The following is a 26,958-nucleotide window of genomic DNA, read 5'->3' as shown; positions in this document are numbered from 1 at the left end:
ATTGCTGAAAACTGCGTTCGAACTGCTCAGGTGTGTTAAAAGGAAAATATGCGATTTCCCGTAGTATTACTTCAGAATTGTGGAATTACTCCTCATTCAGGTTAATGCGAGTTACCGAAACTTCTGGAATATCCCCCACAGAGTGAGTTCGAGTTGATTTAAGAATTGGTAGCACCGGCAGGCTGCGTGTAGTATTTAGGGCCAGGCCCACAACTAGAAGGGAAAAAAGCTCACGGGGAGTTACCATGTTGCTTCTACTGAGAGATACACGAGGACTACTTCAAGATCTTGCCTACGCACTGGGGTCTTCCCAGTCCTTTCGCAGCCTCGTGTGCCTCCTCTTCCTTTTCAGTCAGTTGGAGAGCCCCTTGACTCCCCTTGAAGCGCACCGTCCTTGCTACTGTGGATTTTTTGGAATTACCGACATTAGCGTGAGCCCATCCCAAAACCTGGAAAAACTCACTGGACCCACCTAGCCGAATCCGGCCAGTTTTCAGGAAGTGCAAGTCTTCTGCATTTTTTTTTATGGTTGAGATAAATGCAAAATGTGTAGCTTCCAAAAGAGTGAATGCAGTAGAGCGATTTTTGTCTACGGTAGTCGCTTGCGGACGCTCTTTACTGTGGAAAACTAGGGCGGGTAGTTTTCATGGAAGTTCTGGACAAAAAGTGGAGGAATCCATAAGTCTTCTAATGGCGGAACTAAGTCTTTTAAATTGACGACTTACCGAGCAACGGGTAAAGCAGATTGATTTTTGTGTGCGGCAGGCTCCAGCAGATGTTCTTTAGTGTGTGAAAACTGCAGCTGTGTCAGGTGGTTTCCCGGGAGCTTTCGGGCAGGCTTGCTGAGAGTTTACTCTTATGGTTAAATTAATAACAAACATCCATATCTTCCCAAATGAACAATTTCGAAGTTCGATCTTTGAGCATACTAAGTTCGCGAACGGTCTCCACCTGGGGTTTCTTTATCTTGATTTCCATATCAACGTTTAGGTTATACGGAAGTTCCTGACTAAGGGTACTCTGATATTGCTGGCGAAATAATTCCGATATAGCTCGTCCAGTATCGGCCAGAACGCGAGACGCTTTCGTCAGGCCCGATTTTAAAGAGATTAAAAAGGCACGGAAAGATCGCAAGAATATCAAATGATCGCTATCGCTCTGAATATCTGCAACCTGCCTCGGATTTTACACCACAATTTCCATCCGATATGACCCGAAATGGTGGTATATGTATACCTGCCTCTTGCCTATCGAATATCAACGGATCATTTTGCATCATTTCAACATGGGTGTCCAAATCTCGAAAACCCGATAAGTCGCCTGTGAATTGTGTAACTTCTCTCGTATGTTGAAACTGTGCTTTTTTCATTTAAATGCAATTTTCCCGCATTCGCTCGAGGAAAGCCAGCGGGATTCCTGATGTTTGAGCGGTTACGTGGGTGTCATATTTGCATAAACGCCACATCCGCAATGAAATCCTGCGAATTTCCGAGCGATCCGTAGTAAACTTTCACGTTTTCCCCCATAAAAACATTGAGACAATTAACTGTTTAATGGCGACATTTCGACATTATAGAAAACCGACGTGCAATTCGGTCATCAAAGACGAGAATCGTATATCATAACCGCGTCCGAACCTCGCTTCTCTTTAACTGTTCAATTTGAATGACAGCGGCAGATGGCCGATACTTATTTAAACCAGGAAGTCATCAGAGAGCGAAAACAATCAACGGCCAGAAATATATTGTTTGGCACAGTAATTTTTCGAAAAATGCCTTTCATTCTGTTTATGCGATGGCGCAACCAGACACACTGTAACGAATCTCCTGGTGCAAAGTAAAAGACGCATTTGCGTAAGTTTACTCACGTGAGAACATCCCCGAACGTCCATAGTGCGCGAAAGCTCGAAAGCGTTTCAGGATCTCAAAAAGTCGCGTTTTTGTGAGATTTTGCAACTTTCACCGTTTGGGAGATGGCGAAGGCGCTCGCAGTACGAACAAGACTCCCAGGTGTATTACGTATCGTTTTTACGTAAGGAATCTGTGGCCTGGGAGATTTCCATTAATGTGGAATACCGTCTACGTACGGCTCTAAGTTACCGTCCCCCTTTAACTTTTTAGCAAATTGCAATTTTTTTACAAAAACAGCATTAAATAGGACGAAATGTGCTATCTTTTAGTGATCGCACGAAACTACACTCAATGGGAAGTTGCCTTTCAGCGTCTACTCTTTACGTTAACGGCCTATGGACTGCGTTTGTAGCGCACATTTTACCAAATTTACATCTGTTTTTCTCAAAAATTAACCGACCAAATGTTAATCCTAACGCCCTATTGAACGTAGTTTTGAAAAACTTTTAGTTTGATACGTCACCTGACTCATGTTTCAGTTTTACAAAGATTGGCGACTTTATACCACCGGTGACGTAAGCAAAAATTAAAAAAAAAAATAAAGAAACGTCCAAAAACAGTATTTTTTTGTCCCTTTTATTGCTGCTTCAAAATTATTTTAAAAATTTTCGAAGTTGCGGGGGGGGGGGCAATTAGAGCAGCATGGACATCGAAAGGTCTGACGCTCCACCTCAAATTTTTCATTCAGTGGCGTTGTCCTGGATATTGACTTTAGATCTTTTACTGATTTACTTTTAACCGATTGACCCCTGCCAGAGCTCCGTGCGTTTCCTTCTTTCGCTTTTCGTGCTTCTTTTCACGAGATAGATTCTATAGATGGGTTTCCTGGACGACCATTGGCGCACCAAGTTAATATTGCATTTGCCACCTGCACGAAGATTCCTCCTTTCCCGTCGTTGTGTAAGTCTGTTCTGGGACGCCTACGAGATCTTCTGCGGCTATGTTTCTCCTCCTGTTCCGCGCTTTTTTCTTAAACGAAATTCTACAGATGGGTCGCGTGGGTTGACGTGGTCGGCTCGTTTCTAACTTCATTACTAATTTGATTTGGCTTATCCGGCGCGAAGCTGTCAAAGCATAAAAGATGTCAGTCAATTTGCGATTTTAAAAATTCGGAAATTTCCTTCGAAACACTTTCTAGAAATTTTCCGAGACTCACCTACGGTACCTGGGAAATTTGCAGAGCAGCCGGCCACGCGAGTACCCGTCTCGGCGATTTTGGCGCGATTCCCGACCGAAACTGCCTAAAATTGAATTTCCAGGACTTCGTGCGAAATATCTCGTGTCAGTACATACAGGGTGTCCCCACTGAAATGTACACTTCATGCGATCGCGGATTTTGTCCAAATGCGTTTAGCAGAATTAAGATAATTAGTCTATATCACCCGAAAAAGTTAGAACTGTCCCTTAAAGGCAGGGGCCTTGGTTTTTGCCCCGTTTCAAATTTCGTTCTACAGCCTGCGTAGACGAATTGCTTTGACTCGGATGTTTGCAGTGGTAGCCACCATCAACTTTCTGGGGAGGGAGAGGGGCCAAACCGCACCTCCACCTTTCTAATTTTTCTTCCCGACAGAAATGGTTTTATGGAATGAGAGGCACGTTTTTTCAGGACGAACCTGAAGTGTTCCACAAGGAGACTCCTAGTCGCTCGGAATACCTCAATCTTCACCCGAAACTGAAAATATTACTCTCAAAAATCGGAATGTGCCAATAACGCAAGAAGTTTCGGTAAATCCCACGGATTCTTCAGAAATTTTCATTTAGGAATGTAACACATTTTCAACGTAACGATATACAAATTTTCCATTTTCCGTGGCTTCTATCCCGAATCTAACACAAACAAAATTCTAATTCGGACTCGTGTATTTACACTCGACGATTAACCCAATTGCACCCAAAGATCAATATTATTTTTGCCGGAATCTGGGACAAGTGTCCATTATTTATTCCAAGGTGTTGTGAGGCCTTGTTTGGTGGCGCATAAATAATCAATAGCATGCCAAAGGTGGGAAAGCCAAGTTCTTTTCGTTGCCGGGATATTATGAATACACATTAACAGTCTTTCCTTATTATAGGCTCTATCAAGATTGAAATAATTGCTTAGGCAGTAACACCGGTGAGGTCATTACCAAGTCAAGTGAAACTCGAATGAATTTCTTCACATAAGTGTTATAACAACAGGGAAACCAGCAGCACTCCCAAACATAAATTTTATCTAACAACCTGTGAACACCATTCTTTTCTCCCGCAAATGCAGTCTTTAACGCACGTCAAAACATTATAAATTAACGAAGAAGCTTAAACAATGCATTTCATCATATTATCCAAGTTCAAAGCCTCTCTCACATTTAGCATCTCTACGATATGTAAGAAGTAACTGTAACTGTACTATAAAATATTCTATTTGAAAGAGGACCATCAGTTATAAATACGTTTGCTCGTTGAAGATGAAGCCACGAACACAATACTGGGAAAAGTCGTGAGAACTGGTCTCTTCACCGAGTGTATTCTTTGATTTTGTCCGAGGAAAAAATGCTTCAGAGAATTAATTATTGATTTACCATGCTTTATTTACGGCGACGGCATGCCAATATTTGAAAGATTAAATTGCAATAATTACAAAACGACTTGTTTTTCATTATCGAAATTGCTCGCTCTTGGCGGGATTTGAATAAATAAACCATCGGTCAATCTGGATGGCCTTAATGGTTGACCAGGCACACCTGAACCGGGCATGTACTGAATAATTCTGGGTCAGTATTGGTCATCTTTGCTCGTAAGATATTTTTAGGTTGCGCTCTCGTGACAGGATTTCTTTTTCGGATTTCTTTCATCGGTCGCTCGGTGTTCAACCTGATTTTGTTTCCTTTTCGATTGCAATTGCTGCCCGAAATTAACGAAAACTTCCTCTTCGGCTCGTTCTTCCGTCGAAAGAAAATTGAAAAAAAAAAAAAAAGTGACCGCTGGAAGCTACACTTACTTACATCACTTTCTCTAATGCCCGAAGGATTGCGGCCTTCGATGGACCATTGACTTTGAAAGATGGAACTTAATGCCAAGGGCACGTTTCCTCTCCCTCGCCCATATCGAATCGGCTACACAAGCGATGCGGCAGAAATAATGGGACAGTAAATTTGTGCGGATATGTCGTGGTATTAAAAGATATTATTACTTTTTTGTTTTACAATAGTTAGCTTTAACGGATTTTTCCTTGAGTAATAATTGTGCTCGAAATTCCTTTTAAAACAGCCAAAGGAGGCACGAAGAGAGAGATATGCGGGCAATAATAGACCTGTTCGGAGCCTGCGGTCCTGCCTTAGGTGCTTTGGATTTTTCTTCGGTCACTGCTTTTCGTTACTAGTTATTTCGACCGAAATCCCCAAAAACGTTTAGCCAACCACACACAACCACTATTAGTATATTACTTCTTGAGAAGCTCTTTCATCTGTTAAATTTGATATTTCGCTAATACCGGTGCCTCATTGTTACGCTGACACAATCACTCGCGCGCGAATAACGGTGGCAATTTGCACCCGCTCGATTGTCATACGATACCTAACAAGTGCATAAAAATATCCATTACTTCAGGGCAACGTGCATCAACACGATTTGGGATGAAAACGCAGTTCTTCACGCAGAGCCGGCCTTAGCAAGGCTGGCGCCATGGGTAAAATTTTTAATGGCCGCCCGTCTGTCCCCAAGCAAAACCCTTCGCCAAGGATGTCCGGTGTCCCGGGCAGTCGTCTAACCTGGGCCCCCATAACGGCGGTAGTCGTCTGCACGAGCACCATTTTCTCATCCAGGGTCACTCTGAGAGATTCGAAAAATCGTACCGAAACTTCTATTAATTAGAAGCCCAAATTCAGATTCAGAATAATTATTTAAAAATTCATCGAATTCTTGACCACTCATTTTCCTATGAAAACCCTTATAAAACTTACCAAGCTACACGAAGAAGATTTGATTTGGTAGCACGAGAATCCCGTAGATGAATAGAGAAGCGGGGCTGGTTTAATAAGAACAAGGATGTATAATTTAGAAGTCAACAAAAAACTGAATCAAAATTACTATAATTCGAATTTAATTAATCAGTTACTTTGAAGCTGCGCAGTTCACGTGAACGCACGCAAAAAATACACCGCGCGCGTAAAAAGGCCTTTTTCCGATCTAATGAAATTCAAAGGCTAACAACGAAAAGCATTGTTCAATACACGTCTCGAATACATATTCCCGTGCTTAAAGCATGCATCACATGCGTTGTTAAACTCTAATAGCCAACGTATTAGGTTTATAATTAACAGTGTGCTTCTAGTGAAATTAACGTAGTAATCACTTCCAATCCCATACCTTCTTGGCTCTTTATTTTCTAATCACCCCAATACGAGGCCTTTAACTTATAGTTATTACATGTTCCAGTCATGTAATGAGCCTCCAGTACTACTATCATGGAGGTGTACTTGACGTTCTTGAGACGGTGCAGAAAGCTGTTGGTTATTTCATGGCGAAAAAGTAATATTCTTTGATCGTTTAAATTAATAATAGGTGCTTGTCGAAGCTTACTTTAATTCTATTACTTTCGGTCGTAGCTACGAAGAAGATTACACCACTCTTCAGCACACACGTATACCTATAAATCAATCCACAGCTTCGTTCTGTGATTTTCTCAAGATCGAAGAAGATTTGGACTGTTTCTGGTTTAATGCTCAATTTCCTCTATCTTCTCCTTCAGGGTTTTTAAGGTCTTTATTTATGCTAAGCTGAATGACCTCTTCTTACGATCTTCGGCGGACCCAAGAAGACTCGAATTAATCTCATTAGGGAGTTAATGAAATTGGTTTGATTTTTGCTCGAAGCGAAAATTTCCACTTTCTTGTGATGGCGAGTGGGCTGCAGATGTGTCATTTTCTTTATATGAATGCACAAATTAAACAAATTATACTCTGAAAATCTAGGAAAATTTTGATTCTCTGAAGGCCGTAATTTGGTATTTCAGCGTTTTCAAGATTTCGAAAATGTAGAAAATCTTCTATGCACAACCAAAGGCTGTAAAATATATGGACGAAGGAAGATTCGTTAACTTTCTGCAGCCAGGTCATCAATAATCTGAATGAGACTGAATCAACGCATCACATTGCTGAATCGAGGGAGCTATAGAAAAATACGAAATTTCCCAGCATTTTGTAGGACGAGAAAATACTATTTTACTGTAACTTGTACAATGCTGTGGGGTAACTCACGTCACATTCCAGGGTAACTCGTGTTACATTGCTGCTTCGCTCGTCCAACAAGAATTCACTCGTTACACAAAACTGGGCATTTCCTAACTGATCCGACACCTCAGGAGCTATCATTTGTGCTTAATTAGGTAGAATGACTCCATTCGTATATGTATAATGCTTTCAGACTGAACGTGGGTTTAGTTTTATTTTCGTATGAAGGCCGGAAGATCGGTGATTAAATAATTGGAAAAATAAACAGGATTTTGTTATATCCTTCAGTTCTCGTTAGGAAACTCGCATTTTTTTTAACAGAAAACAAAAAATTTCTGGTTAAATATGTAATACCGGTTGTCCAGGCGAACCCTGGAGGTAGGAGATTGACATGGGAAATCGGTTTTTGTTTTTTTTGCGCCTACACGAATTAACCAATTGAAAAACTTGCACACGGAGGTAATAGTGCTCAAAACCGTTCAACATTGTGAAATTTTCCCAATCTCCTAATTAGAGCCGTTTTGGCACAAAATGCTTCCAAATTTCGAAATTTTGAATGTCCCGCCTCATCGTTCGAGGCCACGATTGGTCAGAATCACGATTTTCTGTTCGTTTAATTCTCAGGTTGACTCTGACCAATCGTGATCTCGAACGGTAACGCGGGACGTTTAAATTTTTGAAATTTGAAGCCGTTTTGAGGCGAAACGGCTCTAGTTAGAAGATTGAAAAAATTGCGGAATGAAAGCCTGTTTTAAATACTGTAACCTCCGTGTAAAAGTTCTTCAAATGGATCGTTAATGCAGGCGCAAAAAAATAAAAATCGGTTTTTCATATTAGTCTCCTATGTCCAGGTTCGGGGTGCTCCGGGACACATGGCATGTACATTTGTGTTTTACTGTCCTTTGCGCGCCTATAGCCAAAAAAGTGCTTTTGCGACATTTAGAGAGCGACATCTTCATGTCGGTACCGTACCACGGGTTCCCGATTTATTTTGTTTTACGTGGGATGTTCACTCGTTTCATTTCGGTTGTTGATTAGCAAAAATTTGTAAATCAATCCACGCTTTACGGAACTTTGATAACGACCATTTTTCGCCTCGAATGAACCGATGCGTTCTTCGAAGAGCCATTTTAGTACACACCAGCTCGTCATCCAGGACGTGAAATGGCAAAGCCCTAACAGTAAACGCAAAAACGAGCCTGAGTCCCGTTTCTTTGAATTCCCTAGAATTACGAAGAAACGACAATTAAAGGTGTTTTACGCCTCGCCAACTCTGAATACTATAAACGTCCAGTTAAATTTATTCGATTGTGTCAAAATTGCTTTTTTGGAATAACGACACGCTGCCTTTTAGGGAAAAAAAGACGATATTATATGAAAAAATTGTTGGCCGTGTGGAAAGACCCATTGCTCACGGTTTATCGCATGGTACCGCGCGAGAAACTAATTTTGTTCTTCCACCATTCAGTCAAGAAATCTAAACGTGGATTTTTTTTGTTGCAGTTGGACGATGCAGCCCTTCAGATATACAAGGATGGGGACTACGGAGCTTACCTGGACCTCGAGGCCTCGATTTCGGAGCAGCCGGAAGATTTCGAGGGGTTTCAATCGAAGTAAGACTCCTAAAATCTCTAACGTTTTACAGTACGAGCTTTAGCAAATGTGATTAATGGGGCCATAAATTTTCCTACAGTCAAACAAACTGCACTGAATCTAACCAGCAAATTGGCATGAGTCATAGTTGTTGGTATATTTCGAGCTTGCGAAAATGCTTTAAAAGTTACATTTGACAATGGTCAGTGACTTGGATTTGAATTTAGTTTTGCGCCCTTGCCAACTTAATTCTAATGGATTTTATGAGATTTCCTGCAAGCTAATTTTGCGCACCACACCCGAATTTCTGCAATAATTTTTCGCACATTTTGCAAGGTTACAGTCGTGCACCTGGATACCCACTTGGACCATGTCCAAACATCGGTTTTAGGCTGAAATTCTGTAGCCGTTTGTTTATTTTAAAGTACGGAAATTTCTCTGCAAAGAAATGCTCGCGACGTTTCCCATCACTAACTAAAGTGTTTTCCATCGTAAGGAAGTTGCCGGTGCATTATCAAAAGCATTAATTATTGCACCTTAACATTAACGAACGTAATTATTACTAATACGCGATTTGAGAGTTATGAGATAATTATCTTGCTCCTATCATCGGAATGAACTAGGCAATGCAATGAAAAAGTCTCTTGTATTCAATTAACACGGGCAAGTGATTTGATTCTCGAGTTGTATAATTTCTCCTTTTGATTGCAAGATTTGCATTTAGTATTAAATAATATGAGGCCTATAATTTGAAATATCTGCCAGGCTAAAATGGTAATTTGAGCCATAATTATGTATACTATGTATACTGAGTTGTTTTGCGCTTCGAAGATGAGAGATTACTTGCGTAAAATACCAATTCTGTGAAGCAATCATTTATAGGTGATATCTAAAAAAACGGTATTGATGATCAGGCATATTTTGATCAATAATTGTTGCTCCTGTAAATTCATTGTGAGTGGAAATAAGATTCTGCATCTATAGATTCCGTTTCAAAGTTGAGAGAATATCGATAATTTGGCCCTTAATTGAACTATTAATTCTCTCATTCGGCGAGTCATCTTTAGAGCTACGTCTGATTTTTTCCATTAGCTTTTTGACATTATGATCGTGTTCTCCTACTGGAATCGGTAGTTGTCCGAAGTTCGATCTGCATTCACCACACCTCCACCGAGCCTAACTGGACAGGGTGCGCGTAGAATAGTCAAAACTCTTCTCGCAGTCAGCGTCCAGAAGTCAATATGTATCGAAACCCTGTATGAAAAATAGGGTCGCAGCTTAGCTGACTTTAGGGAAGTCACGAAGATGTAGCTGTGACACGTCTACTTTAAAGTTCCCAAATGGGGATAAATCGTAATCCATCTCGTCTCAGAAACGATTTTCATCGTCTATTTGGTACTTCTAAAACAATAAATAAAACTGTTACACTCCTGCATATTTTTGGATGACATTCCCGAAAAACAATATTATTTTCGGATTCGCTTTGCAATAATCGCTCAGTTTCCCCGAAATGTTCGACCCGAATGTTTGATCTTCCTGCTCTGTTAAATCTCGTTAGAACCTGCTTCAACCGACAGGATGCGGTACTTGAGTTATGACACTTTTTCTAGTAACACCAGGTAAGTGATAGTTGCTAACTAGACCTTTTGTTCTTCGCTAAAGGGAGGAATGTGGTTAAATCCGACACCTGACAACTTCAGAGCTTTCATTCATCTGAATGGTAGCAAAAAACACATCCTGCAAGAACTATATCTAATTAAAGTCGTTCTGGGACCTGCTGAGGTTACCTCCAGCTGTTCGTGGTTATATCGCGCAGACAGCTGACATTCGCTTGTGATTACAGATATGTATCGTTTGAAAGTACCGTCTCGGTACTTTTGAACAATAACGCTTTGCATGTAGTACGATTTTCGTTCCCTTCAAGTGATTCTAATTAGTCTCAGGAGCGCTTTTGAGAGTCTCTAGAAATTGTCGAAATGCCTACTCCAGGGTTTTCGTGCTTTTTTAAAGAGAATTTTTCACCCGCGTCATTATTTTTTTCTTGGTCTCTAAAGCGCCCTGCAAAATCCCGATTCTCGGGCGTTCAATTATTTTTCCCAAGTGCTACGGAACATTTTTGGAGACCAAATACGAATTTTGCCATTTTAGGAAGTTTACTGCTTTTGAAAATTTGTAGAGACATTGGGAGTTCTTCGAGATTTTTCAGGCAACGTATGACTCAAGCAGTATTTGTGACTCTTTTCTAAAAATTCCTATTAATACATAGTTCTGGCAGTCAAGCGCGGCTCTCGATATTTTTGGCCCATCATACTATCCGCTTTTGAGTGTTTCTAGGGATTTCTAGTATACTAGCAACTCCCCAAATAGTTCTGTAAGCGTTGCTATACATTTATAGCGATCAAGTGAAGTTCTCGTCAGTTTGGAACGGTCAGATTAATTTTGAGAGCGCCTAGTGATTTTTGGAACACTTCAGGATTTTTTTTATAAGGATTTTTTTATTTTTCATTTTTTTTTAAACGTTTTTGATGACTAAACGAGATTTGCAAAATTTTGACACATACTACTTGTTAGATTTTTCTAGAATTTCTCGAGTACATCAGCATTTCCGTTATTTGTTCTTAGGAAACTTGTAGCTTTTTAGAAACTTTCAAAGTGCCTCAAACCTCTATCTGAGCCACTGCTAGACGTTTCTGAGAATCAATTGAACATTTGTGGAGTTCATCATGATTTTCATTTTTATACGGAAAATCAGATTTACTTTTTCGGATTTCCTGTAACTCTGCAAATATTCCTGTACAGGGTCGATGTTTCTCTTCGGAACGAGGGAGATTCTGGACATTATGAGGCTTTGATACTACTATTAAGAGTCCCTAGGAGCGTTGGGAATAATTCTAAACGGTGTTTCAGAACTGTGGGATTCAAACTTCTAGGGATTGTTTAGTGCAACAATAGAAGAACTCGCTATGGCCTTACGATGCTTTAAAACAGTTCGGTACGAAAATGTTTTTATCGAGTTTTTGTACGTCTTATTTTAATTTATTTTGCATAAAATAATTTTACAGTAATTACTCAAAATGTCGTCCTTGAACTTCGTTCTATTCATTTAAACGACGTATATGGTTTCTCTGGACTTGGACAAAAGTTCGACAACTCTTTTGAACGACTTCAGATGCTGCAGTGATTTGTACAATCAGATCTTGCTCTGTCTCCACTGGCATTTAATGACCAGACGTTTCAGGCAGGAAAAATCTAAGGGTGTTAGATCGGGTGACCTAGGGAACCGCGGAAGTGGGCCACCTCTGCCAATCCAATATTGTCTGAACTGACGACCCAAATACTGAATATATACACGTTTAATATAAATAAATTTTGAACAATTACTGTTGCATTATTGTGTAAATACAAATTAAAATAAAACGTCCCAAAAATCGACAAAACACATTTTTTCGCATAACCATCTGAAAGCGCGATGAGGCTGTAGTGCATTAAGGAGACAGTTCCAGACTTGGGTTCTAGTGATCAAACGCTTTCTATTGTTACACTGAAGAATCCCCAGAAATTCGACCTCATAGTTTTGAAACACTGCCCTGTATATTTTGAAGTGTTTTCCAGTGAATTTGTGATTTGCAAAAAACTTGTAGATCCCTCTAGAGGCTCCTGTACAAAATGCTCATGATGTTCAAGAAAGGTTTTCGAAATTTCACGTTCAGATCATATAACTTTTAAGAGCTTCTTGGTATTTCTCGAATAGTTTACTCGAGAAATTTGAGAACTGCTCGAAAATTCCGATGAACTGTTCCTAGACACTTCTGGGGATCGAGTGAGGTTCTCGGAATTCTTGTGTAGAGTCGTAGGAAGTACTTTTGAGAATTCCAAGCTCTTGTGTTCGGGGATTGGCGCAATGGGACATCGAGATAAGAGCACCAATAATTTTTCTTATTAATGCACTGCATTTACAGCTATTCGTGCCTTATCACTGGCACTGCTAAAGACCCAGGCTCACATTTATATAATATCTGACAGTAATGCTCCTTTTTACGAGCGACTATCGGCCATTAAGTCATGATTGGTGCACAATTAACGCTAACTGGCCATGTTAAAAGCTGCAATTAACTCTTTATCGCATCGACGCCTTTGCGGATTCTGTCTCGTTGTTTCTGATGTGTTAAGGGAGATAGCACTGCACGGACCGTTAACTATTCAGTTTCGTCCATAGTGGAAAAATAACTGTTGCATTTTACTCAACGGAAGACATCACATTTAATAAGAAAAAAAAAACTCGTCTTTGTTACATACTCAACTTCCCGTTCATGATCTCTAAAGATGTCCGGGAGTTTTATCACAGGAAAATATCGCTTTTCTACCTCCAACAATGGCGTCCATTAACATTTAAGTAGGAAGTGAACTAAATTCAAACAAAAGCCTATTTTTCAGCTGAAATAATGCCCAGTGGCCAGCCATCCTTTATATGTCGGGCATTTCAGACCTTTCACCGGCGATTTGCAGTTGTAATGGCCTGTGTTTTGATCCTGCTGGCGCTTTGCTAAACTCGGTTTTTTCAGTCGAAATTGTGTTTGTTTCTGAGAAAATTTAGTAGATCAAAAAGTGAATTTGGCACTTTTTTAAGTCGATTTGGGAAGGATCCTGTTTGAACCACCAAATTGCAATGCGACAAAGCCAATCTGTGGAAAAGAAATAAGGAAATGGGAGGGATATTTAGTTTTTGAGGATAATTTTGGAACGTTTAATAACGAGTATGCCGTTACTGTTACAGCATTCTCCCCCTTGTACAAAAATATAATAATCCTTGTAAGCGTCGATAAAAATGCAAAACATCATAATACACAGGTCTCATTTAAAAATGTCGATTTCCTGGCCTCTTATAGAAAAAAGTTTTAAGTTTCAAAATCTCGAAAACTGTTAGAGACGAATACAGAACTATACAGGGTTGCTCCTAACTACGCCAAAGTGCGATATCTCAGTAAATATAAGTTTTAGGAGGAAATATTTCACGCCAGTTTCTGATTTTTGAGAGCTACGTATTTTAAAATTATTTCCAAATGTACAGGGTCCGTTATAAATATGTGGTAGTACCAAGTAATGTTGTTTAAATGTAACTCCCCAATAATGTAACTCGAATTTATCGTTAAATTTTAGAGTGAGCTTATTTAAAAGGTTTTATCTAAAAAATTTTCCTTTTCCGAGTTACTCACGAAAATTCGAAAAATATTTTATCCGGATTACAAATGCGTTCTGATTGAAATAGAGGAGAATTTGTTGTGAACACCTTATTTGCATAAAAATAAAATTATTTTCCGTAGTTTTGTTACTGACCGTTACCGGACATCGGGTAATATTTGTCTATGGTGACGTCACCGGTGCGACTTTTGAAACGTTTAGCAGCTAAAAGGAGGCAGCTTTCGGGAACTTAAAAACGGCTGTGTTTGGGGATAGGGTAATGACAACAAAAGTTATAGATTTTTGGACGCGAGGCCGTTGAGAAAAATGGGGCATTCCATGTGCAACAAGTAAATTATAGGGGTTTAAAGTCATGCTACTTCAGATGCTTATTTCGGGGGTTATGGAACTATTTTTTTCAATTAAAATGTCTGAAAACGTAGCTCATTAGATCTTCATGGAGCCCCCATATAGCCGATTCCAACATTCGCAGCGTTTAGGCTACAGTACCGATTTTTTTTTCAAATTTTCCCGAATAACTCGGAATCGGAAACAGGAGACCCTTTAGATTAAAATCTAACAAAATATATCTGAAAATGGGAAAAAAATTAGCGTTTTTTTTTTTAACCTAAATTGGTACTACCATCAATTTATAACGGACCCTGTACATTTGAAAGTAATTTTTAAATACTTGTTTCTTAAAAACCAAAAACCTTGATACGAAACATTTCCTTTTAAAACTCATATTTACTGAAATGTCGTACTTTGACGCACTACTGAGCAACCCTGTATATAGATAAATTTTTCGCTGACGGTTCCAGAGCTAAAAAAACGTAATAGTACACCGAGTGTTCCATTTAAGAAAATCATACTTCTGAGAAGAGGATCCTGAGTGTTTTGCTCAACTCCATGTGAAGTAACTTACTATCGAGGTAACCATCAGAGTGTCTCCTTTCGTTGCGGTGGTTCTCCAGATCGCTGCGCTCACTTCAACTGTTGGTCAAGTTTAACGTGAGAACAAGAAACTCTCCCCACACACGTGCCAGTTAATTCAGGTTCAGCTGAGGACTGTCGCTCCTTAACTGGAAATCGAAGAATTGGTTTCGTGTAGGATAAAAATGTTTTAAGTTTCTGCTAAAATCTGCAAAATCCCCGTCGAAGTTCGATATAATAGCGTTTATTTATGAATAATACGCGCGCAGCAACGACTAAGTCTCTTGGAGATTTTTGCCTCCTATTTGGACCTGCATCGTCGAATCATCCTTGGGAAAGCCTGATGCTAAAAAAATATTGGTGATATTTTGATTGAGAGCACCCAAAGGCATTAAGCGACTAAACCGAACGTGTACATCATTAAAAGCCGAACTGTAACCGGTTTGATAAAAAAAATATCTTTTACTATGTACAGGGTCCTGCAATAGTGTGTTAGATTTCCGTAGCGTCTGTGCCAATAAAGTTAACAATTTTTTTCTTTTGTAGAATTACACAGCGCATAAAAGCATATTTCCAGAGATAATTTTCTAATGTACGGGGTGATCCAAAAAATGTGACGACACAAAACTTCGTTATTTTAAGTGTGGCTCGCTATTTTTTTTCGGATTTTTTGTTCGATTTTAAGGTGAGTTTGTGAAAGTTGTCTAATACCGCTTCTGAGTTATTCGGAAAAATTTGGAACATCTTATAACTGCAGCTTCCAAGGAAAGCGGTAGTGTGCCAACTGTTGTTAATTTCGGAGTCAGTCTTCTAGGGTTTAAAAAGGACCTAATAAGCCACGATTTGATTAAAAAAAGTGTTTCACAACCGTCTAAACAGGTCTTGGAAGTTGCACAACTTCAAACTTCAATAACTTGCTTATTTTACACAGAATGCCCCATTTTTCTCGACATCAGCGAGTTCAGAATTCAAAAACCTCCAACTTTTGCTAACATTCCCCCATCCCTAAAGCCAGCCATTTCTGAGTTCTCGAAAGTTTCGTAGCTTCGAAATGTTTCGACAGTCACTTTTGACGATTTCGGTCTTTCCCGTTTTTTATAGTTGACACTTCAAATTTGACCGAAATCGCTCAAGTCAGTACCAAAGCTGATGACTTCTGGATGGCGTCTCTCAGAGAACCGAGTAGCATAAGTTCTACTGGACGGAAAGCAATTTTTCTCACTTTCTTTCAAAACAAAAATCTCATCGATCAACTCTTGAAATATTCGTTATTTTGAATAAGAATGTTCGCGACTTTTAACAGCAAACGCGAATAAAAATCTGGAAATTCTGGAACTATTCGCTGTCTTTTGTGTACCGTGACAATCGCAATCTGCAAATTGTGATAAGCGCACTTGATCGGCTAGAGAAGATGTCAGAAGTCATGTCAAATGGCATTTTGACATTTCTTAGGACTGTCAAAACGTTTGGAAGCCAAAAGGGCCACTTTTCTGGAACTCGGAAATGGCCGGGTTTCGGGGTAGGGCAATTTTAAGAAAATCGTGGATTTTTTAATTCTGAGCGCGAAGCCGTCGAGAAAATTGCGGCTTCCTGTTAGCAGCTAGCGAGCTACCGAGGTTTGCAGTTATGCAGCTTCGGCCATTTCGGCGGTTGCGGTTTTTTAAAAATCGAAACACGTCGGACTGTAAACCGTTTTTGAGCTCCAGAAGGCTGATCCCAGCGGTCTGACAGCGGTCAGCGCACGACACCGATTACAGGTGCAACCTTGCACCTGTCAAATTTTTCAACTCTTCACGAGTAACTCGAAGAGGGTAAATTTTAACGGTGGGACCCCCCACATGAACTGACTGCAGAACTCGACGCGAAATCCGAAAATAACGGAAAAATTTCGAGGTTCCGTTTAAAATAACGTAGTTGCGTAACGTAGTGGGGTAAGGCGCCCTCGCGTGCAGCGCGATCTCGCGGAACAAAATGGTTACCTTTATTGGCGCGGAAGCTAAGGAAGGCTGCCGCGCCGTTACAGGACCCTGTAGAGGCACGAAGCCGATAAATGATTTATTAGGGGCAATTTGGATCTTTAAATCCAATAACGCAAATCCTCGGCAAGAAAGTATTTCAGGATATTAAGGTCACGCAGAAAAGTAAGTCTCGGCTAGGCCTTGACAGTGATAAAAAGTCATTTAATGCATCAGTGAGTCGAGATAAAATCCCGCTTTGTGGTGTAAAAAATGTCGCTCGTTCTGCATCCATCCGAGAATCATCTTGTTTCGTTTCGCTGCCGTTTGCTTTTATGGCTTTTAAAGAACAAATCTACAATGGCAGGCGCTAGATAACTACTGTCATAATCGTAAAATATCCCAGCGGTCTTCAAACGGCCGTTTTCACTTTTACTGTAAATTAGGTGAAGGAATGTTAAATCGCATACGAACCAATGGCCCAGACATGACCGGCATAACCTATTGACATAAATTCGAAATAAAATTCAGTAAAAGCGATCACGTATTATTAAAGAAATAGAGAGTTTTATATGGTGCGGTCATGGGAATTCCAAAAACGGTGAATAATTTCAATTTTGTCTCGATGATTATTCCGCCCCCCGAACTTCTCTTGCCACAAGGGCGTGCGTCCACGGTCTGCAATTTGCAACTCTGGTACGTATTCATTTTGATGGCCTGGTGGCGAGAGCTTTAATTAAGTCCTTTGTACTTTCCTTCAACATTATTAGACCAGTTGTTACTTGAGCTTTCTGCATTCTTCGGCTAGATAAATAGAATATCAAGACAACAAAGACCAGGATGCGACGCTTGTGGTAGAAAGTAAAGGTAAAATCTGTCACTGACACTAGAGATCACGTTCTGGCCTATATTCCTAGCTGCTATAATGTGGTTTACATTGCGACGACTAACCTTATGAACTCCCATGGAAAATATGCCTTTTGTTCAATAATTCAAAGACTTAATGATTGTGGCTTCAGGTGATAAAATTTAAGTTGTTTCCCTAACACTCAATTACGTTCGGTTCAGAACGTAGACGCTGAGCGCGATACTATTCAGATCGTTCTTGGTGGTGATTGATGTCCACCGCGGAAGTGGCCTGGGGTTCTTCTCTGTTTTAATTTCTTAGCTCATCTTCGAAGCCTTGCCCATCACTGGTTGTATCGTCGTTTTCTGCGTTACTGTCTCGTTTCATTTCAATTATCGGTCAAATTGCACTATTCAAGGCGCCCCTTTCCGGAGTCCGACCATGGATGTCTCAGTAGCCGTAACAGATTTGAGGTTGGTTAAGTTGGGGCAAAACTTCATCTGTAACGTGGCGATATTACACTAGAAATCTTACGTTTCGGCATTTGGCAATCATCAACTTTGGTTTTCCTGTCACACTTCTCGAAGTTAGTTTTATCACTTATTTGATTTTCCGTTTGGTAATATGGGTTTTCTTGCCTTCTGGGCAGAACAGCATGAGTTATTCAGTTTCATTTATTGACCTTTACATTTCAGCCGACTCACCATATAGCTCATATGAAAAGCTCAACTCGTTTTAAAGCAAGTCTCGTGGATGAGAATCAAAGTTGTTTGAAGTGCGGTATGGGATCAAACATTTATACGAGTATTTCAATTTGATTTATACAAGATTTTTCATAAACACACCGACAAACAAATATTTAGATCAAATAAAATTAGGTCCGAAATCTCTCCGTTTCCATGATACAGAGTGTTTAATTTTTTTTTTTTTCAAAAACGGTGCGGGACGAGGACATGAAATTGGGGACGCGCTGTGGCGGGATAAACGTGCTTGCTCTCGAACAGGCAGATTATTTCCACCTACGCCAGCGGCGCCCGTGCGACCATCCAGTGAGATATTTTTAATGGAAGGAATGGCACGCCATAGACTTTTTTAATGCGAATATATACTTTTTTATTCCTTCAATTCTTAAGAAAAAAGGTGTCTCAGCGTTTCGTTGCTCAAGTAACCGTTTTCATAGTAAAAAAATAATTTCTTAATCGTCTGCCGACCAAAAAACCAATATGGGTTCCCTAGTGCGAATTTTGAAAATTTTTTTCAAGAGAAGTTAAGTTAATTCTCTTTTAACAGACTTGGAGGACGTGAAGACAAATATGCTTGAAGTATGCCTCATGGCAAAATAATGCTCTTCTTCCAAAGTACGGTTTCGTTAAATTCTGAGCCGCTTACACATGCAGACACGTTGGTTGACCGCACGGACGTCACTGGTTTAGGTAGAAATATTCTGCCTACTTCAGAACATGCACATTTATCTCCACATAGCGTGCCCCTAATTTTATGTTCGTATCCCAAACCGCTTTTGAAATATTTAAAAAATAAAAAATAATAAGAAATTAAGTACGCTGTATCTCGGGGACGAAGCGATTTCGGGCCGAAATTTATTCGATCTAAATGTTAGTTGTTATGAGGTTTACATCCGCTGAAAGTTTGACGGTCTGTTTATGAAACACCCTGTAGATGCACAATTTCAGTGCAGAAAATCCAGGTTACTTACTGCGTCTCTCTCAATTTAAATCCCTGTTTAACCGATTTTAGCCTGCATTTCGTCATATTTAAATCCGGGATTCAGTGGCGGGCGAATGTTCGCTATCATTTAAATCCTTACAAGCCAAGAGATGCGACCATCTGCCCTCCGTCACTTCGCAGGCGAATTGAAAATTATCGATTTTTTTTTTATGTGCAATTTGGCATGAAAAAAGCACGAGTAGCCGAGAGCTTTTTCTCCTGATCCAGATGTGACGAGTGAAAATCGGTCGGAAATTCTCCAGAACTTTTGGTCGCCCCAGTTACATTCAGAGGAGAATTTCATCAACCGCCGCGCATTTGCGGCAATTTCTTCCTGATTCACATTGACAGGAACTCAACCGTGATAAAATTCGTTTGACGGAAATGTTAACGCGAAGAAACGTACATGTGGCGAATGCGATTGTCGCGATTATCGTAAGTGAATGAAAAAGCAAACGACTATTGACCGAAAAAGCTCGTTTAAAGGTACCACCCAGTGTACCATCGGATCATCCTCACGACGCGTAACGGGACATCACCTGATAGGCCGAACACGACTACACTGACCAACCTGCTCATTTAGTGTTCGATTCCAGCCCATCAACTATGTCTGCCTATTAAATCATACATAAATCAGTTTTGATCGATTTGTAATACTTTTTAAGATTCATCGGACAACGTTTTTAGATCAAAACAGAGGCCATTAAACCGAACGGTAATTTATTGCAATTCGGTTTTTGCGATATGTATGGACTTATTTTTACTCTCTTCTTGTATGTCGGTCGTTTGTCTATGGCTAATGTAAATTCTGTTCGATGATAGTTTCACCTGCATATTTGAAATTGTGCAGACTGCGGTCTCGATTGACGGATCCTGAAGACATCACCATGATAATCTTGATGGGATATTCATCTCGGATTCAAAAAGTGACGCTCCAGAAGAGAGTCGTGAGCGCAAGAAATGATATTTTTCCCCCGACTCAAACAGATTTATCCAATGGGTTCTCACACGTTTGAATTAATTTCGCTACGTGCAGCTGTAACTTGGGCTTAACTATAATCTGCCCTTGGGCGTGCGACTTCCTTATATTTCCGTCAGAAGAATTATTTGTCAAGGAGTTTCGTTTCCGGTTGGAAGGCGTGTGTGGTGGTGATCTTCAACCGTGCCTCGAGCAAAAAACAATATTATGGAGGTCTATTCATTTTCGATCTCTGTCTTCTCAGAAAGGCACAAAGAATTCAATTTCATACTAAACCAATCTTACCACAACAAATTTACATATTAGTGGCATAACCACACACGCTACTGTAATACTAACAATATTACCGTAAACGCATACCCATTTCGCTATACCATTTTACTATCTTATATATCATCATTGTAAGATTACCTGTAACTGTAAAGCAGTGTAACGAAATTACTATTTCAACCTGCAATAAATATCGTTTGTCGTGGAGAATTGCGATACAACAGTAGGGATTGTGTTAGTATCGGCAACTGTAAAGGCAAAGTGTCTGAGTAAAACGTATTGGGTTAGTTAATTTTACCCAAAACAATGAAAACAGTAAACTATTGGCCCATGTGGGGCACGTTGGGCTCCGCAATGGGGCTTGGCCTATAGGCAAAAATCCATGCTACGACGTTCCTATTGTAGCGCATTTGAGTCGCACGAGAGATTTTCTGTCGAACAAAGCGGACTTCGTTTTTCTCTGTGATTTTACGATGAGAATTTTTTGGCAACAGGAGTCGACCTAATTTTCTCAATTAAAATTAAGTTGGTCATCGAGAAATCGAGCTTTTCTCTATTGCGGAAACAACGCTTTGCTTGACTTTTCCTGTGGAGAGGAGTGTTAATTTAGTCGCAAATCTTCAAATCTGAAATCTCCAGGCAGCCAAACTTTCCATTGTAGCTCACAATCGAAATGAGAGCTTCCCTGCTTGATAAACTGAAATTCACTTTATTGCTCCGATGAAAAACAGTAATATTGCGCTTATTGATAGAGATGCACGCGAAGATCGCTCTCCCAAAATCTCTTCACTTCACTTAACATCTTCTTCGCTAATTGCAAGTATCTAGTAATAATGAATTTCGCGATTTGGAGGGAAGCCAGATGATAAAGTGTAGTAGAATTAGTGAGTTCTAGTGGTGCTCGCCTCCCACATCACGTTCCTCCGACGTTGGAGTTCTCTGTTGCAGCACGTTTAGAGAGTGAGGTTGTCTCTACGTAGCAAACCAGTCTCCCCCTTGTCCAACCCGTGAAAACAGTGATATTCGTATTTATGGACCACACTGAGCGGAGTGAGCTCTGTCAAAAATTGCCTCCCGATCCATCCGCTGAAGCTCATTACAAAACAAGGCGAAGGTAGTGAGCTATCAAAATTGACTGAATTAAATTAGATTTTCAATTCAAAATAAGCAGGCCACAAAGGTTTTTCCATAAAAATTCACCTGCAACCCACGGATCTATCGGCGCTCTTTTTGTTGCGAAACAAATTGCGACTGTTTGCGATAATTCAATCGACCTCTTGCGGTTTCCGAGATCCTCACGTTGGAACTCGAATTTGGGACACGTAATATAAATTGGCCGGCAGCATTCATGCTGTATACAAATTATTGTCAATATATGTAATGCGCTAAAGTTCTCCATATGATTATCGGTTAGCGGTCGTAACGTAACCCGATGGGTTCTTAAAGTGAAAAGTTTCAGCTACTGTGTGATGCAGTAATTGACTTTTTGCGGTTTATGTGAAATGCTCTTATAGTTGCCGAGATAATGATACGTCATGTCTCAGGCTGACGACTGAAATGAGCAATAAAAGACATACGAGATTGGACATTCTCGCGTTTGTTTGTTTTTGTTCTTTTTTTTTTTTTTTTTCGGCGACCGTGTAGAGGCTTTGCATGTTTGGTCTTATTAAGTTTGGTCATTGTTTTACCGCACTCCCAGCAGTTGGGAAAAAATAGTGGCAATTTCACTTGCGTGCAAATGCGGAGAGCCAGCAGAAAGTGCAAGTTAGAGGACAAGTTTGATAAGAAAGAAACCGCACGCATAGAATTGTAGAGGATGTTTAAACAAAAAAACCGTTTATCAAGCGTGCAACAAGGGAATATTTAAAAATACGAAATACGTTTCCTAATTGCCTATCGTACCACATATTTTACCATAAACCGAAGACATATGCATTACAGGCTCTGGCAGCCATCGACATCGAACTAACAAAGTCAATTTGTTGAATTATTTGAGATGCTTTTAATGGATATTGACTTAGAAGGCTGATGATCATATGGTGAACGAAAATGGCTTATTGTCGAGTTCATATGATTTGAGATTGCAAATCGCTCGGTAAAATAACATTTCGATGATATTCTGCGTCATAAGTCACGTAAAAAATTATTTTTGAGCCGATTTTACACCAGTTTCGAAGCTGCGAAATAAGTTAAGTGCGATCTGATTAGATTCTTTATTACAATACATGCAAACCGTTAGTTTTTACATATGTATATGGGATGTAACATATCATTATGGAAATGTTTCAGGGAGCAAAATTGCTCTGTAAAATAACAAAAAATTGCATATAGACTCATGGTCAATAATACGCCATTTTCGATATCCCGGGTGGCAAAACTTCATATTTTACCTCTAGTTTTGCGGATTGGTCACGTGTGCCTTCAATTGAATTTTCGAAATTTCATACATCATTTTCTTTGAGACCCTGTATAACAAAATTTGAAAATCTTTTTTTTTGGGTTTTTGGGGTCACGTAAAATTTTATGCTTTTTATTCTTTTTGGGACAAGCTGTATGAATTCTGATGCTAAATTCAAGTCCTATCTTCAGTTCTTTAGTTTTTTGATTTCTTGTAGTATTTTCGTATCTTTCACCATTTTCGTAAAACTCGCGAACTGTCTATCGACGGAAATTAAGAATATGGAGGAAGTCAGAAAAAAAATCGCCAGGCTTACTTATCAATTATCTGAAGCAAGTCGTAGCATTTAATCAATTTTTTTTTAACTAAAAATAAATTAAAATGGTACAAACTGTTAAAAATGTTTGAGAAAAAGGGCGGAACATTGCCGCCTTATGTGACGAAAATGGTACCTTTTTGACCATGGAGTTATTATCATCATTTCAAATTGTTTCGCAGAGCACTATGGCTCTCTGAAATATTTCTATGATGATACATCACTCCGTGCATATTAAGACGATTTTTAGTGCAGAAATATTAAAATCATTTAGTGTGTAACTCTCAGTTGAAAAGTGTATTTAAATACGTTTTAATGGGGTTTAAATTGAGCATTCATAGCCTTGAATTAAATTTACTTCATCCTACTTAACATACGATTCATTACCAAAATTAAACATATTGTTAACGCAAAGAAAATCCAACTTGCGATTCACTTCTGGATGTAAAGTCACTTAGGCAGATTTTACATATAGAATAGTGAAGGAGAGAATCGATAATAACACTTTTTTCGATTTTGATTTGTCGATATATCCAATGCAGTTCAGTGCTACCTCATTTTCAAGGTACCAAGCAACAGGAAAATCATCCCCAACGTCTCAACAACGACCTGATTGTAACAAAATACACTGTTATCTCCAAACCAGTATCTCGTTAGCCCACCGTGTTGTGGGTACTATACATCGAATGGAACCTGCAGAGAAGTGGTGCCCGAAGAGTAGCACCCATTCATTCACTTCCGAGTATGCGACAGTCGCTTTACGTGGTACCGCGCGTTGATAACTTAGCCATTACAGGTACCAATCGCGCGATTTTTTGATACTTACCGCGGGATTTTCCAAAATTTGTGATTTGTGGATATAGTTTTCTGGATATCGCTGGGGTGAGCAAGAATGGAGTTTTCTTTGCGGTTTTGTTATGATTCTTTGCCTATTGAAAAAAATGCCGAAATCTGTTCTTTCGCGGAACCGAAGAGGTTATTGCCACCTTTGAAGGACTAGCATACCAAATATTTTATAGTCATGCGGCAAATCGCTCAATCAAACTTGGCACGATTGGCTTGTACGGAATTGAGCGCAATATCTGTGTAACTAACGATCTTGGTCTGGTTTCTCGTAGACCAAAGAAATTAGTAATACTCCTTTTATAGGTGCAACTTACATGCGTGTAGCTATGCGTGCAGTTATGCTCAATATCCAAGGGATCGCAGCTGTTACGTACCAAATATCTTGGCCCGAACGTGATTCTCGTGTTTGATCTATTGATTACCGAAGACTCGTTCTCTCTAGGGAGTACCCACTTTGGTGGGGTCTCCATAAAAAAATTATGTCACATGTGCGAAGATGGGCGATTAACCAAAGGTAATAACTGCTCGAAAAGCCAATGGAGTTGGTGAAATCTTACAGGCCCGTGTCGGCGCCTGCAAATCTCGGCTTGAAATAAATTACCTGCACAATAGTTTGAGAGACATTAAAGTTTTATGCGTTGTAGAAACTCACGTGTACTTACCCATAACATCAACACTACGAAACGGTCTTGTTATAAGCATGCAAATATCATTCAGGCCTTGCGAATAAATGCCAGATAGCGTGTCATACGCCGATAATAGTTTCGAGAACGTTTCGGAGTTTTCATATTCATGATATTCATTGAAGCCAGTTTTTGTAAGGAGCCGTTACTGCCGCTTTTAACCCGATTTCAGTTACATCATAACGGCCGCACCGAAAATAGAATTCTCTATAGCGACGCGATTGTGATCCGTTTTACCCCATCAGATCGGTACCGCCACAACGATCCGTAACGGTATCATCCCAACACAAATTTTCAGTATCGATCCCTTTCTATTCCCGAAAGTTACTCATGTGCATCAAACCACATCATTCCATACAAATTGAATAGTAATACACCATTTAGGTGGACCATTCATGTCAAATAAGATTAAGTGTACCCACCCAGCACATGCAATATAATTACCATTGTTCCAAACGAGCTGCATTCACCGTTCGAGAAAAAACTCCAAATGTCATTGACATCTTGAGGTATATCTATCTTCGGCATTACAGTTAAAGAGTATCGATCATCGGCAGCATTTTAATAGCTGAATGATGGACGAAGTGACTTGAGAGATTCTTTAATGTCGACAGGAGTTTTTGACCAAGAACAAGCCAGAGAACTGAGGAGAGAGGTCACTAGGTTGGGTTGAAAGACTCCCTCCCATAACAAAGCAACGTCCTGGTGATTCTGTTTTAAAACGCAGATTTCTCGTAGATAGGAATGTTTATACAAAATAAGGCAATTTGCGAGATTAGCGTTATTGTTATTGCCAGCGGATTAAGTCTATTGATTAAGTAAGCAGTTGCAAATATTATTGTAAAGTGGGTTAAATACATAATAAAGTTATATCACTCATCACCTTTCTATAATCCGCTGCGTTTTGACGGCAAACGTTTTCCCCCGCGAAGGGAGATAATCACATTCCAGCAAGTACACAGGGTGTTATTCAACGAACGTCCGACATTTCATAGCGTGTTTTCCCAAGTAGTTTTAAGGCGGAAAGTCCTGACAAACATGTGTCCCAGCTCGTTCGGTGGTCAAGATACGGGACATCAAAATCGGAAACGTAAATCGCGTATTTTTTTATCTCTTCAAGGTAATTTTACTAATTTTACTAACTCTTTTGTAATGGGAAATGCGAATGTATCAACGGTTCGGTTGTATCTCCTAGAGGGCGTCACAAGCGACCATTGAAACGGTTTTGATTCTCGTTCGATGCGTTCCCGAAAGGAAACAAATGATAAAGCAAGCTGTGGAAAAAAAAATGAAAGATGAAGTGAACTGACAGTTCTAAACTTAACCTATAAATTTAATGAAAATCGTTGTAATTATTTATTATTCTTTTACGAGTTTAAACTGAAATTGTGAGGAAGACGCCGCTCTTCAGGAAAATTCTTGTGGTCGCCTTCAAGAAATGACAAATTTTACTCATCCAGAACCTGCCGACGTCCATTTTACGCGTGGGCTTGCTAACGGGAGTGCGCATGAGGCGAAACGATTCTACGAAGAACCGAACAATCCCCGTTTCACAATTTCAGGGATGATACTTTCCAAGGACCAACAATTTCAAGGATACGCGTTCGTTTCAGTGAAAAAGGGGCTTTCAAGGAGTCCGCCCATCCTTCGGAAACGCATCGAACAGTACGAACACCCGAGATTGAGCAAGCAGTTCTTAATCGTGTTGGGAAACATTCGGAAACAGCCACGAGAAAAGCAGCGTCAACGCTAAATATTTTCCACTTTCTGGTACGGACAATTATGCCTGGCAATATGCTATATCCACCCCATATTCAAAAAGTGCAAACTTTTACCCCCCGCTACTTCGCATTGCTTATTAACTCTCATAAATAGCTTAGTCAAAAACTTATTTAAAATCCCTTATTTGGTACTAAAATCCTGTTTACCGATGAAGCAAATTTTTCACGCAACATTTTACTTGCAGATGTGCCAATTTTGCTTAGAAGGGAAATGCGGTTCTAACGTGACGGTGCACCGGCACATTTTAGCGTTCAAGCATGAGAATTTTTAAATGAAAATGTCAACAATCGATGGATCGGCCGGGGAAGACCCCAACCGTGGCCGTCTAAATCGCCA

The 26,958-nt window shown here is 39.8% G+C and overlaps 1 protein-coding gene and 1 long non-coding RNA gene across 2 annotated transcripts in view; both read left to right on the top strand.

Moving 5' to 3' along the window:
- The window catches only part of Fhos (Formin homology 2 domain containing), a 93,580-nt gene that overhangs the window by 34,750 nt on the left and 31,872 nt on the right, over positions 1–26,958 (top strand). The window contains exon 6 of the mRNA XM_066295277.1: positions 8,621–8,730. Coding sequence (XP_066151374.1) covers positions 8,621–8,730 — 110 coding nt within the window. The remainder of the gene's footprint in view (positions 1–8,620; positions 8,731–26,958) is intronic.
- On the top strand, positions 10,223–12,087 carry LOC136346268 (uncharacterized). The gene is made up of 3 exons (XR_010733274.1): positions 10,223–10,329; positions 11,510–11,702; positions 11,773–12,087. It is a non-coding gene; the product is annotated as an uncharacterized lncRNA (long non-coding RNA).

This window comes from Euwallacea fornicatus, chromosome 22, assembly GCF_040115645.1.
Source record: "Euwallacea fornicatus isolate EFF26 chromosome 22, ASM4011564v1, whole genome shotgun sequence".
Classification (NCBI taxonomy): domain Eukaryota; kingdom Metazoa; phylum Arthropoda; class Insecta; order Coleoptera; family Curculionidae; genus Euwallacea; species Euwallacea fornicatus.
This window is presented reverse-complemented; position numbering and strand designations above follow the sequence as displayed.